This window comes from Scyliorhinus canicula, chromosome 19, assembly GCF_902713615.1.
Source record: "Scyliorhinus canicula chromosome 19, sScyCan1.1, whole genome shotgun sequence".
Taxonomy (NCBI): domain Eukaryota; kingdom Metazoa; phylum Chordata; class Chondrichthyes; order Carcharhiniformes; family Scyliorhinidae; genus Scyliorhinus; species Scyliorhinus canicula.
This window is the reverse complement of record NC_052164.1, coordinates 46,034,307-46,049,829: the sequence shown is the minus strand read 5'-3', so window position 1 is coordinate 46,049,829 and position 15,523 is coordinate 46,034,307. Positions and strand designations below refer to the sequence as shown.

The 15,523-nt window shown below is 54.1% G+C and overlaps 1 protein-coding gene across 1 annotated transcript in view; it reads right to left on the bottom strand.

Annotated features, from left to right (window-relative positions):
* Positions 1–15,523, bottom strand: part of LOC119954226 (integrin beta-3-like) — a 177,193-nt gene that overhangs the window by 55,190 nt on the left and 106,480 nt on the right. Inside the window, exon 8 of the mRNA XM_038779286.1 lies at positions 12,463–12,552. Coding sequence (XP_038635214.1) covers positions 12,463–12,552 — 90 coding nt within the window. The remainder of the gene's footprint in view (positions 1–12,462; positions 12,553–15,523) is intronic.

Sequence of the window (15,523 nt, the reverse complement as noted above, 5' to 3'; positions counted from 1 at the left end):
CACTCAAAGTTGCACCACCCCCGCTCTTTGCGAACCTCACTCCCGACTGTAAGCCCATCATCACCAGGAGTCGGCGGTACAGTGCCCAAAACATTACTTTTATCAAGTCAGAGGTTCAGTGACTACTAAAAGAGGGGGTCATAGAGGCTAGCAACAGCCCTTGGAGGGCTCAAGTATTGGTAGTCCGCTCCGGGGAAAAGCAACGGATGGTGGTGGACTATAGTCAGACCATAAACCGCTTTACGCAACTCGATGCGTACCCCCTTCCCCGCATAGCAGAAATGGTGAACCAAATCGCCCAGTATCGGGTATTTTCTACGGTCGATCTAAAATCTGCCTATTATCAATTCCCTATCCGCCCAGAGGACCGCCCCTACACTGCCTTCGAAGCAGCCGGTCGGCTGCTTCACTTCCTCAGGGTCCCTTTTGGTGTCACAAACGGAGTCTCCGTTTTCCAAAGGGCGATGGATCAAATGGTGGACCAGTACGGCTTACGGCCTACATACCTGTACTTGGACAACATCACCATCTGCGGCCATGACCAGCAGGACCACGACGCAAACCTGAGGAAGTTCCTCCAGACTGCCCGGGCCCTCAACCTCACATATAACAAAGAGAAATGCGTGTTCCACACAACCCGGCTAGCCATCCTCGGCTACGTCGTGGAAAACGGGGTCCTATGCCCAGACCCCGACTGCATGCGCCCCCTTAAGGAACTCCCCCTCCCCTGTAGCCTCAAGGCACTCAAATGGTGCTTGGGGCTCGTTTCCTATTACGCCCAGTGGGTCCCTAGATATGCGGGCAAAGCCCGGCCATTCATTAAGACCACGGTTTTTTCCCCGACGACTGAGGCCCAGTCAGCTTTCAGCCGTATCAAGGCCGACATCATCAAGGCCGCCATGAACGAAACCATTCCTTTCCAGGTAGAAAGCGACGCATCAGACGTCGCCCTGGCTGCTACCCTCATCCAGGCGGGCAGACCGGTAGCGTTCTTCTCCAGAGCCCTCACCGCCTCGGAAATTCGGCACTCTGCAGTCGAGAAGGAGGCACAAGCCATAGTGGAGGCCGTGTGGCACTGGAGGCACTACCTAGCCGGTAGGAGGTTCACCCTCGTCACCAACCAACGGTCGGTCGCCTTCATGTTCAATAACGCACAACGGGGCAAAATAAAGGATGATAAAATTCTGAGGTGGAGGATAGAGCTTTCCACCTATACATACGATATCACATATCGTCCGGGGACGCTCAACGAGCCCCCAGATGCCCTGTCCCGCGGCACGTGCGCCAACACTCAAAAAAGACCTCCTGAGAGCCATCCACGATGACCTCTGCCACCCGGGGGTCACCCGGCTTGCCCATTTCACCAAGTCCCGCAACCTACCTTACTCCACCGAGGAGGTCAAGACCATGAACAAGGCATGCCAGATCAGTGCGGAGTGCAAACCGCAATTCTATCGACCAGACAGGGCCCGCCTGATCAAGGCCTCTGGGCCTTTTGAGCGACTAAGCATGGACTTCAAAGTGCCCGTCCCGTCCACCAACCGCAACATCTATTTCCTCACCGTTATCGATGAGTTCTCTCGCTTCCCTTTTGCTGTCCCCTGCCCCGATATGACCTCGGCCTCCGTGATCAAGGCACTGCACAGCATCCTCACGCTGTTTGGTTTCCCCGCTTATACCCACAGCGACCGGGGTACATCGTTCATGAGCGATGAGCTGCGCAATATCTGCTCAGCAAGGGCATCGCCTCGAGCAGAACGACTAGCTATAACCCGCGGGGAAACGGGCAGGTGGAGAGGGAAAACGCGACAGTTTGGAAGGCTGTCCTTCTAGCCCTACGGTCAAGGAGTCTCCCAATCGCCCGTTGGCAGGAGATCCTACCCGGTGCCCTACATTCCATTAGGTCGCTCCTCTGTATGGCCACGAATGAGACCCCTCACAACCGTTTGTTTGTTTTCCCCAGGAAGTCCACCTCTGGGGTCTCGCTTCTACATTGGCTGACGACTCCGGGACCAGTTCTACTCCAGAGACACGTGAGGAGCCATAAGACAGATCCGCTAGTCGAGAGGGTCCAACTGCTACACGCAAACCCTCAATACGCCTACGTCGAGCACCCCGACGGCAGGCAGGACACCGTGTCCCTGCGAGACCTGGCACCCGCTGGCTCTCCCACCGACCCCGCTGGCTCGCTCACCGACCCTCCCCCCTTCTACCGACGCTCCCCTCCCCGCACCGGTTGCCGACCCCGACAGCGCCCCCCCCCCCCCATAGCGCCCCCTCCCCCCCAGCCGTCGCCGCCACCAATCACCCTAGTCACCCCGGATACCCCCCCCGCTCTAACGTGGGCAAAGGCTCAGGCAACCGTGCTCCCGGATATACCACCACCGAGAACAACAATATCCACGGCACCACCACCGGAGCGGAGAAGGTCAGCACGGACTATCAGACCACCCAAAAGACTGAACTTGTAATTTCACTTCACCCCCGACAGAGTATGCGTTTTTTTTACACAGGGGGTGAATGTGATGAATGATATCTGTACCTTTACCTTTAATACGATGGCCCCTTTAAGACCGGGCTTGGAACCCTGGGGGACTCCGCCTTTGGCTCCGCCCCCAGGAAACTGTATATAAGGTTACGCTTAGTGGGCAGCATGCTGTGAGCACACTTCTCGGCAGCTGTCTGGTTCTCTGGTAATTAAAGCCTTTGAATTACCAATCTTCTCTCCTGTGTCGTAATTGAAGGTATCTCACCCTGTTTCTTCACCTCTCCACTCTCAACCCTTTCTTCCTGGTATCTAAAGCTGGTTCGAAAGCGCGGCGGTTCTGTCCCTCGTCAATGTCTTTTTAAAACAAGTTCATCATCACTGTTGGCACTGTTATTGCTGCCATTCCAGCTCATGTCTGCGTACAGCCCCTCCGTCTCGGCTGGCACAGTGAAGTAGAATTCCGTTCCCTGTGAGGTTACCCACAGTTTGGCCGCGTACAGCGTCCCAAATTGCACCCCATTCTTGTACATTGCCGCCTTGGCTGTATTAAATTCAGCGTGTTGCTTGGCCAGGTCTGCCCCAATGTTCTGGTAGAGTCGGACTGAATGGCCTTCCCACTGGCTTGGCCGAGTGTGCCTTTCCCAGTTCCGCATCTTCTCCCGATCCTGGCATTGGTGCAGCTTCACTGTTAAAGCTCTTGGCTGTACCCCCGCTTTAGATTTCGGCCATAGTGACCTTTGGGCTCTGTCTATCTCCGGGGGTTTGGGGAAGCCCTTCCGACCAGGTTACCCAGCATCTGCGCCATATATTCTGAGGGGTTTCTGACCTCAATGCCCTCCCACGATACGGAGATTCTGGTGGCACGACCGGTTCTCCCGGTCCTCGACCTTCGCCTTCAGTGCCCCTTACGTCGCCACCAACCTCATCACCAGGAAGGTGATTTGGTCACTCTGGTCAGTCGCTGCTTTTTCCAGGTCCCTGATTGTTGCCTCCTGTGCTTCCAGTTAGCGCTCTTTTTTCACCAATGCCACCTTAAAGGGGGCCAGGGCGACCGCAATCGCCACCTTCACTGTCGCCCTCATTTCCAGCTGGATGGCATCTCAATGCATGTCAGGGGCTGGTTTAGCACAGGGCTAAATTGCTCGCTTTGATGCAGACCATGGCAGGCCAGCAGCACGGTTCAATTCCCATACCAGCCTCCCTGAACAGGCGCCGGGATGTGGTGACTAGGAGCTTTTCACAGTAACTTCATTTGAAGCCTACTTGTGACAATAAGCGATTTTCATTTCATTTCATTTGTCTCTGTGTTTCTGGAGCTCCTGATTCATGAGGTCCATTCGCTCGCTTACTAATGGATAGTCCGGTGGGTGGTGGCTCAGCTCGTACGGGTGTGGCCGGCTCCGACTCACTCCTCGTGTTCACCATCATCCTGTTCCTCCTCTCCAGGCTTTGGCTGACTCTGCCATTCTTTGGGTCCTGGAGTTGCTGCCGGTCATATCTTGGTGGTTGCGGCTGTCTTGTGAGAGGGTGGGGGAGGGTGGTCAATGGGTTCGGTGGATTTCGCATTAAAAATGGCACTTTTCTGAGATCCCAGAGGAAAGCCACCTTTCCTTGTCTGCTCGGCACATCCCCCTCACCGGAAGTCCATCTCTGCTGTTTCTAAGCCACAAATAATTCTCTAATAGCCTCTCTCTCTCTCTCTTTTTGGTTTGAGGAGGAGGAAACACTACAGCAATGTAATGTTCGGCAGTTTAACATTCTTTGATACTGAGTTCTTTGCGATCCCTTTTTCAGTTGTGGTGAGCGAACCGACTTCTCCCAGAATCCTCATCGGTCATTTCTCACTGCTGCCCTCTGTTGGATGCTCTTCCTCGTGTTGAGCACCAGGTCCTCTGGGTTCCCCGCGATCCCTTTCTCAGTTGTGATGAGCAAGCCAACTTCTCCAGAGTCCTCCTCAGTCACTTCTCACTGCTGCCCTCTGTTGGATGCTTGGCTCTTACTAAATTTAGCTCACGCCAGTATTTTCATAGATCATGGATCATAGAATTTACAGTGCAGAAGGAGGCCATTCAGCCTATCGAGTCTACACCGGCCCTTGAAAGAGCATCCTACTTAAGCCCATACTTCCACCCTCTCCCCGTAACCCAGTAACCCAATGTAACCTTTGGACACCACGGGCAATTTTGCATGGCCAATCCACCTAACCTGCACATCTTTGGACTGTGAGAGGTAACCGGAGCACCCGGAGGAAACCCCCACAGACACGGGGAGAACGTGCATATTCTGCACAGACAGTGACCCAAGCCAGGAATCGAACCAGGGACCCTGGCGCAGTGAAGCAGCATGCTAACCACTGTGCTACCGTGCCACCATTGGATCTCAAGCTGAAATTGACATTGAAAGATTTCAAAACATCATCAAGTTTGGCAGACGATTCATCAACAGCTTGTCATGCAATGATGTCATTTGACTTGATATGCCTCTGATTTTTTTATTGCAGTATCTTAAAAATCTCCCCCTCCAAAGACTCCACTGGTGTGTCTGGTGCGGGCCATGGGCGAATCCCAGTGGAGCTGGTAGAATTGCAAACCATTTTTGATGATTTAAAAAAATGTGTGGACAGCTCCGAGATGTCCTGACTGGCCATGCCAAACAAGGGACCTTCCTGCACTTGCCGGTTTTTGGCAGGCTTTCCAAAATGGCGGCGGCCTGCTTCTGGCAGAAGAAGGAGATGCAATGGCGGTTTTGGTGGGCTGGCTGTTGATTTAAGTCATTCAGCGGTATTGCATTATGGGTTGTGACTCCTGGAAAAGAACAGCGGGCTTGTTTCTGAATGTGGACGGTTGCGAGGTACCCGGATTGGTGAAAATTAATTATTAACAATTTTGTTTTTGCTGGACTTGGGAGCTACGTGTTGAGTCTCAGAGTCTGGGGCTGGGTTTAGCCATGTGCTGCTTCCACACGGCTCCTCTGTCTGGATGACTTAAAAAGAGGCTTCTTCGACTTCCGGTTGCGGCTATGACCAGCTAAGTCGCACGTTTGGCTGCTCCTGCTACAAAGGTGTTTTCGGGCCGATTGGAGGGCCCCAACGGCGCTGTAAGGACAAATCCCGGTGGGGGAAGGCTCCCTGAAGAGAACCAGACCAACTTTATGGTCGGTACCCGGAGTGGGGTGGTAAAGAAAGCAACAGCAGCTCCCAGAAAAAAGCGGGGGAAGAAGACCAAAATGGCGGCCGGTGGCGCACCCGAGGAATGGAGGAAATGGGCGGAGGAGCAGTAGGCCGCTCTCCTGCGCTTCTTTACGGAGCTGAAAATGGAGCTCTTGGAGTCAATGAATGCGACGACCACCAGGCTGATGGGAGCCCAGGCGACCCAAGAGGCGTCGATTCGGGAGCTGCAACAGGAGATGACTGTGAGGGAGGAGGAGGCCACGGTCCTCGTGGGAAAGGTAGAGGTGCACGAGGCACTCCACCTGAAATGGCAGAGCCGTTTTGAGGAGCTGGATACCCGAATGAGGCGGAAGAACCTGAGGATCCTGGGCCTGGCAGAAGGCCTGGAGGGGTCAGACCTCCCGGGATATGTAGCAGAAATGCTGAGCTCCCTGATGGGGGCAGGGGCCGTCCCCTCGCCCCTGGAGCTGGAAGAGGCCTACAGGGTCATGGCTAGGAGGCCAAGAGCAAATGAGCCCCCGAGGGCGGTGCTGGTGCGGTTCCAGCGACTCAGCGACCGTGAGAGAGTGCTGGAGTGGGCCAAGAGGGAAAGGAGCAGCAAGTGGGAGAATTCGACGGTGAGGGTCTACCAGGACTGGAGTGCGGAGGTGGCAAAGCGGCGGGCCCGGTACAACCGGACGAAGGCGGTGCTACATGCAAAACGGATCAGGTTCGGAATGCTGCAGCCAGCGCGCTTGTGGGTCACCTACAGGAACCAACACCACTATTTTGAGTCCCCAGAGGAGGCGTGGGCCTTTGTACAGGAAGAGAAACTGGACTCGAATTAGACCCAGGGGATACTTGGCGGCCGTAGCCGCTCGGGTACTTTCAGCTGAATTCTCTGTTTGGATTTTGAACTCTTGCTGTGGTTTTTCTTCTGATGTTTTTTCCCCCTTTGCCAACTTCCCTTAGTTATTGTTATGGTGGTTATTCATGGTTATTTATGGTTATTTATGCTGTTTGGTAGAGGGCGACTGTTAAGTACATCGTTATTTGTTATTTATCTGTTATTTATAATGTTACGTTGGGGAGGTGGGACGGGGGGGGAGAGCAGATCGGGGATATGGGCCCCTAGGGGGGGTTCTTTTACAGGCATGGACGGGGACGGGGGTGGAGCTGAAGATGGCGGGGTGGGGTGTGGCAGGGCGAAAGCGCGGGCTTTCCTCTGTTTTCCCGCGCGTGGGGCAGAGGAGGGGGGAGGGGAGGAGTGCGGGGCGTGGCTAGCAATGGCGACCTTTCCCGCGCTGGAGCGGGGCCAGGGAGGAGTGGCAAGGGGGGGGAGGCCCCCCCCGAGCCGGGGGGAGTCGGAGTGTGGCAGGAGCAGCCGGGTCAGCGTGAACCAGCTGACTTACGGGAGTACGATGGAGGGTACATCGCGGCTAGGAGGGGTCCTAGCCTGGGGGGGGGGGAGGGGGGTTAGGGAGGGACACCGGGTTGCTGCTGAAAAGACCAGAAACGGGAAGTGGAGGACTGGAGAGGTGGGGGGAGGGGGACATCGCCATGGGGAGCGGGTCAGAAGGGGAGGGTCGACCCGGGGCGAGCAGGGAACAGGACATGGCTAATCGGCAGGGGAAGGGGGCGGGTCGTCCCGCGACCCGGCTGATCACTTGGAACGTGAGGGGGTTGAATGGGCCGGTCAAGAGATCAAGGGTATTCTCACACCTGAAGGGACTGAAGGCTGATGTAGCAATGTTACAGGAGACCCATTTGAAGGTAGTGGACCAGGTTCGCCTGAGAAGGGGGTGGGTGGGACAGGTGTTCCACTCTGGATTGGACGCAAAGAACCGGGGGGTGGCGATTCTGGTGGGAAAGAGGGTGTCATTCGTGGCGGAGGAGGTGGTGGCGGATAAGGAGGGTAGGTATGTGATGGTGAAGGGTAAGCTGCAGGGGGAGAAAGTGGTGATGGTCAACGTATATGCCCCGAACTGGGATGACGCGGGTTTTATGAGGCGCCTATTGGGCCTCATTCCGGGACTGGAGGCAGGGGGCTTGATCATGGGGGGGGGGACTTTAACACAGTGCTGGACCCCGGGCTAGACAGATCGAGCTCAAGGACCAATAGGAGGCCGGCAGCGGCAGAAGTGCTGAGGGGGTACATGGAGCAGATGGGAGGAGTAGACCCATGGAGGTTTGGTAGGCCGAGGGCGAGGGAGTATTCCTTTTTCTCCCACGTCCATAGAGTGTACTCCAGAATCGATTTCTTCGTGTTGAGCAGGGGGCTGATCCCGAGGGTACGGGAAGCTGAGTACTCGGCCATTGCGATCTCTGATCATGCACCGCATTGGGTGGATGTGGAAATGGGGGAGGCGCGGGACCAGCGCCCGCTGTGGCGGCTGGATGTGGGGCTGTTAGCGGACGACGAGGTGTGTAAAAGGGTCCGGAAGAGCATTGAGAGCTATCTGGACTTGAATGACACGGGTGAGGTGCAGGTGGGGATGGTCTGGGAGGCCCTGAAGGCAGTGATCAGGGGAGAGCTGATCTCCATAAGGGCGCACAGAGAAAGAAAGGAGAGGCAGGAGAGGGAGAGGCTGGTGGGGGAGCTATTGGAAGTGGATAGGAGATATGCGGAGGCACCAGAGGAGGGGCTGCTGGGAGAACGGCGCAGCCTGCAGGTCAAGTTCGACCTGCTGACCACCAGGAAGGCAGAGACGCAGTGGAGAAGGGCACAGGGCGCGGTCTATGAGTATGGGGAAAAGGCGAGCAGGATGCTGGCACACCAGCTTCGCAAACGAGATGCGGCTAGGGAGATTGGGGGAGTGAAGGAGAGGGGCGGGAAGGTAGTGCAGAAGGGGCAAGAAGTGAACGGGGTCTTCAGGGATTTTTACAAGGAGTTGTATCGGTCTGAGCCGCCGACGAGGAGAGGGGGAATGGAGGACTTCCTAAACAAATTGAGGTTCCCAAGGGTCCAGGAGGGGCTGGTAGAAGGGCTGGGGGCGCCAATAGGGCTAGAGGAGCTAGTCAAGGGAATAGGTCAGATGCAAGCGGGGAAGGCGCCGGGGCCAGATGGGTTCCCGGTGGAATTCTATAAGAAAAATGTGGACTTGGTGGGACCGGTACTGGTACGAGCCTTTAATGAGGCGCGAGAGGGGGGGGTTCTGCCCCCGACAATGTCGCAGGCTCTGATCTCCCTGATATTGAAGCGGGATAAAGACCCCGTGCAGTGCGGGTCCTACAGGCCTATCTCGCTTCTGAACGTGGATGCCAAGTTGCTGGCAAAGATCCTGGCAGCTAGAATAGAGGATTGTGTGCCAGGGGTAATCCATGAGGACCAGACGGGGTTCGTGAAGGGGCGGCAGCTCAACACGAACGTGCGGAGATTGCTGAATGTAATTATGATGCCGGCAGTGGAGGGGGAGGCTGAGATAGTGGTAGCGCTGGACGCGGAGAAGGCATTCGATAGGGTGGAGTGGGAGTACCTTTGGGAGACGTTGGAGCGGTTTGGGTTTGGGGAAGGGTTTATTAAGTGGGTGAAGTTGCTCTACTCGGCCCCGACGGCGAGTGTAGTGACAAACGGGAGGAGGTCGGAGTATTTCGGGCTCCACCGAGGGACCAGGCAGGGATGTCCCCTATCCCCCCTACTTTTCGCACTGGCGATTGAACCGTTGGCGATGGCACTGAGGGGTTCAGGGGGGTGGAGAGGACTGGCTAGGGTAGGGGAGGAACATCGAGTATCGCTGTATGCGGATGATCTACTGCTGTACGTGGCAGACCCAGAAGGGGGAATGCCGGAGATAATGGAACTATTAGCAGAGTTTGGGGACTTTTCGGGGTACAAACTAAATTTGGGCAAAAGCGAGGTTTTTGTGATACACCCGGGGGACCAGGGAGAGGGTATTGGGAGACTCCCCTTCAAGCGAGCAGGAAAGAGCTTTAGGTACTTAGGGGTACAGGTGGCAAGGAACTGGGGGACCCTCCATAAGTTGAACTTTTCCAGGCTGGTGGAACAGATGGAGGAGGAATTTAAGAGGTGGGACATGGTACCGTTGTCGCTGGCGGGGAGGGTGCAGTCAATCAAAATGACGGTCCTCCCAAGGTTCTTGTTTTTATTTCAGTGCTTGCCCATCTTCCTCCCTAGGGCCTTCTTCAAAAAGGTGACGAGTAGCATCATGAGCTACGTGTGGGCGCATGGCACCCCAAGGGTGAGGAGGGTCTTTTTGGAGCGGAGTAGGGACAGTGGAGGGCTGGCACTGCCCAATCTCTCGGGGTACTACTGGGCGGCAAATGTGTCAATGGTGCGCAAGTGGATGATGGAAGGGGAGGGGGCAGCTTGGAAACGAATGGAGAGGGCGTCCTGTGGCAACACAAGCCTGGGGGCCCTAGTAACGGCACCATGGCCGCTCCCCCCCACGAGGTACACCACGAGCCCGGTGGTGGCGGCCACCCTCAAGATATGGGGGCAGTGGAGGCGACATAGGGGGGAAATGGGAGGTCTGTTGGCGGCGCCAATAAGAGGGAACCATAGATTCATCCCGGGGAACATCGACGGGGGATTTCAGAGCTGGTACAGGGTGGGCATACGGCAGCTGAAGGACCTGTTTATAGAGGGGAGGTTTGCGAGCCTGGGAGGGCTGGAGGAGAAGTTTGAGCTCCCCCCGGGAAACATGTTCAGATATTTACAAGTGAAGGCATTTGCTAGGCGGCAGGTGGAGGGGTTTCCCCTGCTCCCCAGTAAGGGGGCGAGTGATAGGGTGCTCTCGGGGGTCTGGGTCGGAGGGGGGAAGATATCAGACATCTACAAGATAATGCAGGAGGCGGAAGCAGCATCAGGGGAGGAGCTGAAAGCCAAGTGGGAAGGGGAGCTGGGAGAGCAGATAGAAGACGGGACGTGGGCGGATGCACTGGAGAAGGTCAACTCTTCCTCCTCGTGTGCGAGACTGAGCCTCATTCAATTTAAGGTGCTGCATAGAGCTCACATGACGGGGACAAGGATGAGCCGGTTCTTTGGGGGTGAGGACAGGTGTGTCAGATGTCTGGGAAGCCCAGCGAACCATGTGCATATGTTCTGGGCATGTCCGGTGCTGGAGGGGTTCTGGAAGGGGGTGGCAAGGACGGTGTCGAAGGTGGTGGGGTCCAGGGTCAAACCAGGATGGGGGCTTGCGATCTTTGGGGTCGGGGTAGAACCGGGGGTACAGGAGGCTAGGGAGGCCGGAATACTGGCCTTTGCGTCCCTAGTGGCTCGACGAAGGATATTAATTCAATGGAAGGACGCGAGGCCTCCAAGCGTTGAAACTTGGATTAACGATATGGCTAGCTATATTCAGCTAGAAAGGATCAAATTTGCCCTGAGAGGGTCGGTACAGGGATTCGCCAGGCGGTGGCAACCTTTCCTTGACTTTTTAGATCAGAGATAGACGTTCGGGGTCGTGGCAGCAGCAACCCGGGGGGGCGGGGGGGGGGGGGGGGGCAGCAAGGGTCGTGGGGGGACATGCACGACTGTAACGCGGGCAAGTCTGCTCGCTGCTCATGTCTGAAACTGTAGGCTGCCTTGTTTGTTAAGGTTGCCTGGGGGGGGGGGGGGGGGGAGGACTGGTGCGCGCGAGAGGGCGGGCGAGGGAGGGACATTTGCCTAGAGGGATTGTGTTGTAAATAATTTAAAAATTAGTAGGGGTAAATGTCTGTATGGAAAAACTCTTTCAATAAAAATTATTTAAAAAAAAAAAAAAAAAGAGGCTTCTTCGGGACACCTGGCCTGGAATTTAAAAATGTTATCTCACCCATGCAGGCTGCGGAATCTGCTTGCTGAAGCCGGACCTCCAAGAAGGATGCAATCTGCTTACGTAAAACTTCTACCTTTTCTCGTCTATTTCCAGGCACTTCTGTCTCTGGAGTTTTTTCCTTATTTTTTCTGGTGATTTTTCTCAGCGCCCATGACTTCTGTTGGGAGTTAGGTTCAGTGAAAACTTCACTGAAGGTGTCCTTTTTCCTAGTTTCTCAGTATTCTTGAGAGGATGAGCGTATTGATCCCAATGCTGCCACCATGAAGAATCCTGCTCTGGACACCATGGAGTTCAAAGTGTTGAGTATGTTAACAGAAATTGGAATTTACAGTGCAGAAGGAAGCCATTCGGCCCATTGAGTCTGCGCCGGCCCTTGGAAAGAGCGCCCCTACTTAAGTCCACACCTCCCCTTATCCCTGTAGCCCAGTAACCCCAACTAACCTTTTTGGACACTATGGGTAATTTAGCATGACCAAACCACCTAACCTGCACATCTTTGGACTGTGGGAGGAAATCAGAGCACCTGGAGGAAACCCACGCTGACACGGTGACAACTTGCAAACACGGGGAGAACGTGCAGACAGTGACCCAAGCCGGGAATCGAACTTGGGACCCTAGAGCTGTGAAACAACAGTGCTAATTGCTGTGCTACCATCTTTATTAATGACCTGTAACCTACAGTAGAGGGTACAGGTACGATGACAAGGTCTTTACCAATTTCTGTCCATCTCTAGATTGACTTGGCTCTGGGTCGCGTGCCATCTCACATTACTGTGTGTACAGTACTGCACTCAGCCCCACATTAACCCTCTGTGCACCAGACCCTACCACTATAGGTGGCACTTTTCCCATTTCAATTGACCTCTTCTTCCCAACCTCCTTTAGAAATGTGTGTCATTTGAGGTGGAGCTGGTTAAAAGGAGCTGGACCCTGTCTGGAACAGGTGCAGGGACAGTAACTGGAGTCAGAATCCAATCTCCTCAAGGGAATGACTCCATCGATTTCAACAATTCCCTCTGAGTTGCTCACCATGTTTTGTTTAAACTTACCTGATAAGCCTTCACGATGAGATTCAAGACATTGCTGGAGTCCCGAGAGAGAACCTCGACGTTAGAGCCAGGAATCATATTACTGTAACTCTGTGGAGGAAGCAGGATTACGCAACATAAAATTTCAATGATGTGAAACGTAAAAATATCCCCTCCCATTGACCATCAAGCCAGTTGTTCAAGTCAACCAATTTCACTGAAGACCCAACATGTTCACCAATTTCAGGTCAACCCCTTGTAGTGATCTATACTCTCATTCCAGGTTCTTTATAGTGACCTGGATTGGGAATAATGCTAACAATCGCTGACATTTCACTACTTCAGAGAGTTCTGTGGTTTCCCAGACATTGAGTGTGTAACTGAGAGACATCTCTTTTAACAATTTGTACACATCAGTGTATTAATCAGGCAATGGGGTTGATGGAAGCTAACTGGCACAAGCCGGAAGATGGAGCTTGGCACAAGAGATTGAACTTCTGACTGCTGCTTTCAATCATGGGGCTGGATTCTCCATTTTAGGCACTATGTCCTCACACCGCCGTGAAAACTGAGGCCTTTTACACCAGAAAAACTGGCGTCAAAAGGCCACATATTCACACCCCGGCAGGGACTAGCAGGAACCCGACGTGAAATCCGCAGCTCGCAGCCCCCACACTTCCGGGTCAGAGGCCATGCATGCGCATGGCGGTGGCCTCCAGTGGCCGCGCGTGCCGTGCTCCATGGAGCTGGACCGGTATATAGTGCCCGATCCGGACCGCCCTCCCAAAAATAGCCCGGTCCCGTATGAGGCCCCCCTGTCCTCCGATCGGTCAGTATCCCCTTGTCCACCATGGCGGCCTCAGTCCACAGCCGCACACGAGTATCCCGAATGGCAGGACCATGAGTGGTCCACGCTGTTGGGAATTTGGCCAGTCGGGGGCAGAGTTAGCGGAGCGGGCCTCTGGCAATGACCACAGGTAGGTCCCCGAGTACGCCGCTTTGAGGGGCCGGAGGATCGGGGAATCGCCGCTTGTCCCCATTCCATGCGCAGAAATGAATTCTCCGACCTGGGGTGCTGAGAATCCAGCCCATGTTATTTTATAATTGAATAAAATGAATCCTTGTTAATAAATCTGGGACTATGGCTGGTATTAAGAACATTAATATTGTCCAATTTTGCTGTGTTGAATGTCTTCAAATAACATCGAAAACACAAAAGGATAACCATGAATAATTTTGAACCTTTACTGTTATGGAACTATACAATAATGGAGCAGCTCTAGTGATTGTATTTTATCACTAACATTAGCGTTTGTTTCTTTGCCCCTGACATCAAGGCATCATGTGACTGAGTGTGGCCTCAAGGAACCCAGCAAATCTGGGGCTGGATTCTCCAATTCTGGGGCTATGTCCCCAAGCCAGCATGGAAACGGGAAAACTGGCGCCAAGGGCCACCCGTTTTGCTAGGGGTGAGGAGGGAGGCAGCGTAGAGCAGCCGGCTCTAGCTGCTGATATGGCCTGGAGAATGGCTGGGGCCGTGGCCGCGCATGCGCATGGCAGGGGCCTGCAGCGGCCGCACCGTGCTTCATGGCGGAGGCCACTCGCGGACCCGGCCCGCGAAATAGTCCCCCCCTCCCCTTCAGCAGGCTTGCGTGCCCCGGACCACCCCACCATAGTTCTCCCAGCCCTGAATATGTCCCCCCCCCGCCTGCAGATTGGCTCTCCCCCGACTGTGACGGCGCTGGACTGAGTCCGCAGCCGCCACTCCGAGTTCCCAATGGATGAGACCACACGTGTCCCGCACCGTCGGGAACTCGGCCGGTCGGCTTCGGAGCATCGGCGGGGGGTCGAGCATCGTGAATGCGGCGCCACCCCTGATTTTGTCGGGGATTTGGATTCTCTGGCTGTTCACCGAATGCAATTTCATAGAATCCAGCCCCTGGAGTCAGTCGGAATCGGGGAAAACTCTCCACTGGACAGAGTCATACACATGCCACAAAAGAAAATAGTCTCAGAGAATTTGCTAATGATTTCACTATTTTCAATACCATTCACAACTTTTCAGAAACTAAAGCAATCTGTGCACACATGCTACAAGACTGGACAACATTTTGGTTTGGGTTGATAAGTGGCAAGTATCATTTGAGCCACGCAAGAGCCAGCTGATGATCATCTCCACCAAGACAAAATCTAACCATCTTCCCGTGACATTCAATGGCATCACCATCGCCAAATCCCTTAGCATCAATATCTTGGGGATAAACAGTTACCAGCAACTGAACTGAACCAATACTGTGGCTGCCAAGAGCAGGTCTGGACATTCTGCAGTGAGTACCTCATTTCCTGTCTGCCTAAAACCTGTTCACCAAGGCACAAGTCAGGAGTGTGGTGGAATACTCTTCACTTGCCTGGATGAATGCAGCTCCAATAACACTCAAGAAGCTCTACTCCATCCAGGACAAAGCAGACCACTTGATTGGGGCAGTAGAATGTACCATACAGGATGCATTGCTGCAATTCAGCGAATCCCCTTTGACAATATCTTCCGAACCCACCTCTACCACCTAGAAGGACAAGAGTAGAAAATGCAGGGGGAAAACTACCACCTGCAGGTTCCCCTCCAAGTCACTCACCGTCCTGACCAGGAAATACATCGCCGTTCCATCACTGTCGCTGGGTCAAAATCCTGGAACTTCCTCCCTAACAGCACTGTGGGTGTATCTACACCACATGGACTACAGCATTTCAAGAAGGCGGCTCATCACCACCTTCTCAAGGGCAATTACGGATGGGCAATAAATATTAGCCGTCCCAGCAACACTTTCTTACCACGAATGAATAATAAAAGTGAAAATTAATTTCTGTTCGACAATGTTGTTTTCTCATTTGTTTAATAGTCTACTCTCGTTGTTCTAGACGTTTTCTCACCACTGATATTAGAGTTTCTATTTTTGGAAAAGCACAGTGGTATTTGGAATTCTCTAGGATCAGAGAAGCAAAGATGATTAAATCTTTACAACACAGGAGATGGTAAGTCGGATCTTCACGCCCATGTGGCCTCCCTGCAGCATCAATACAACTG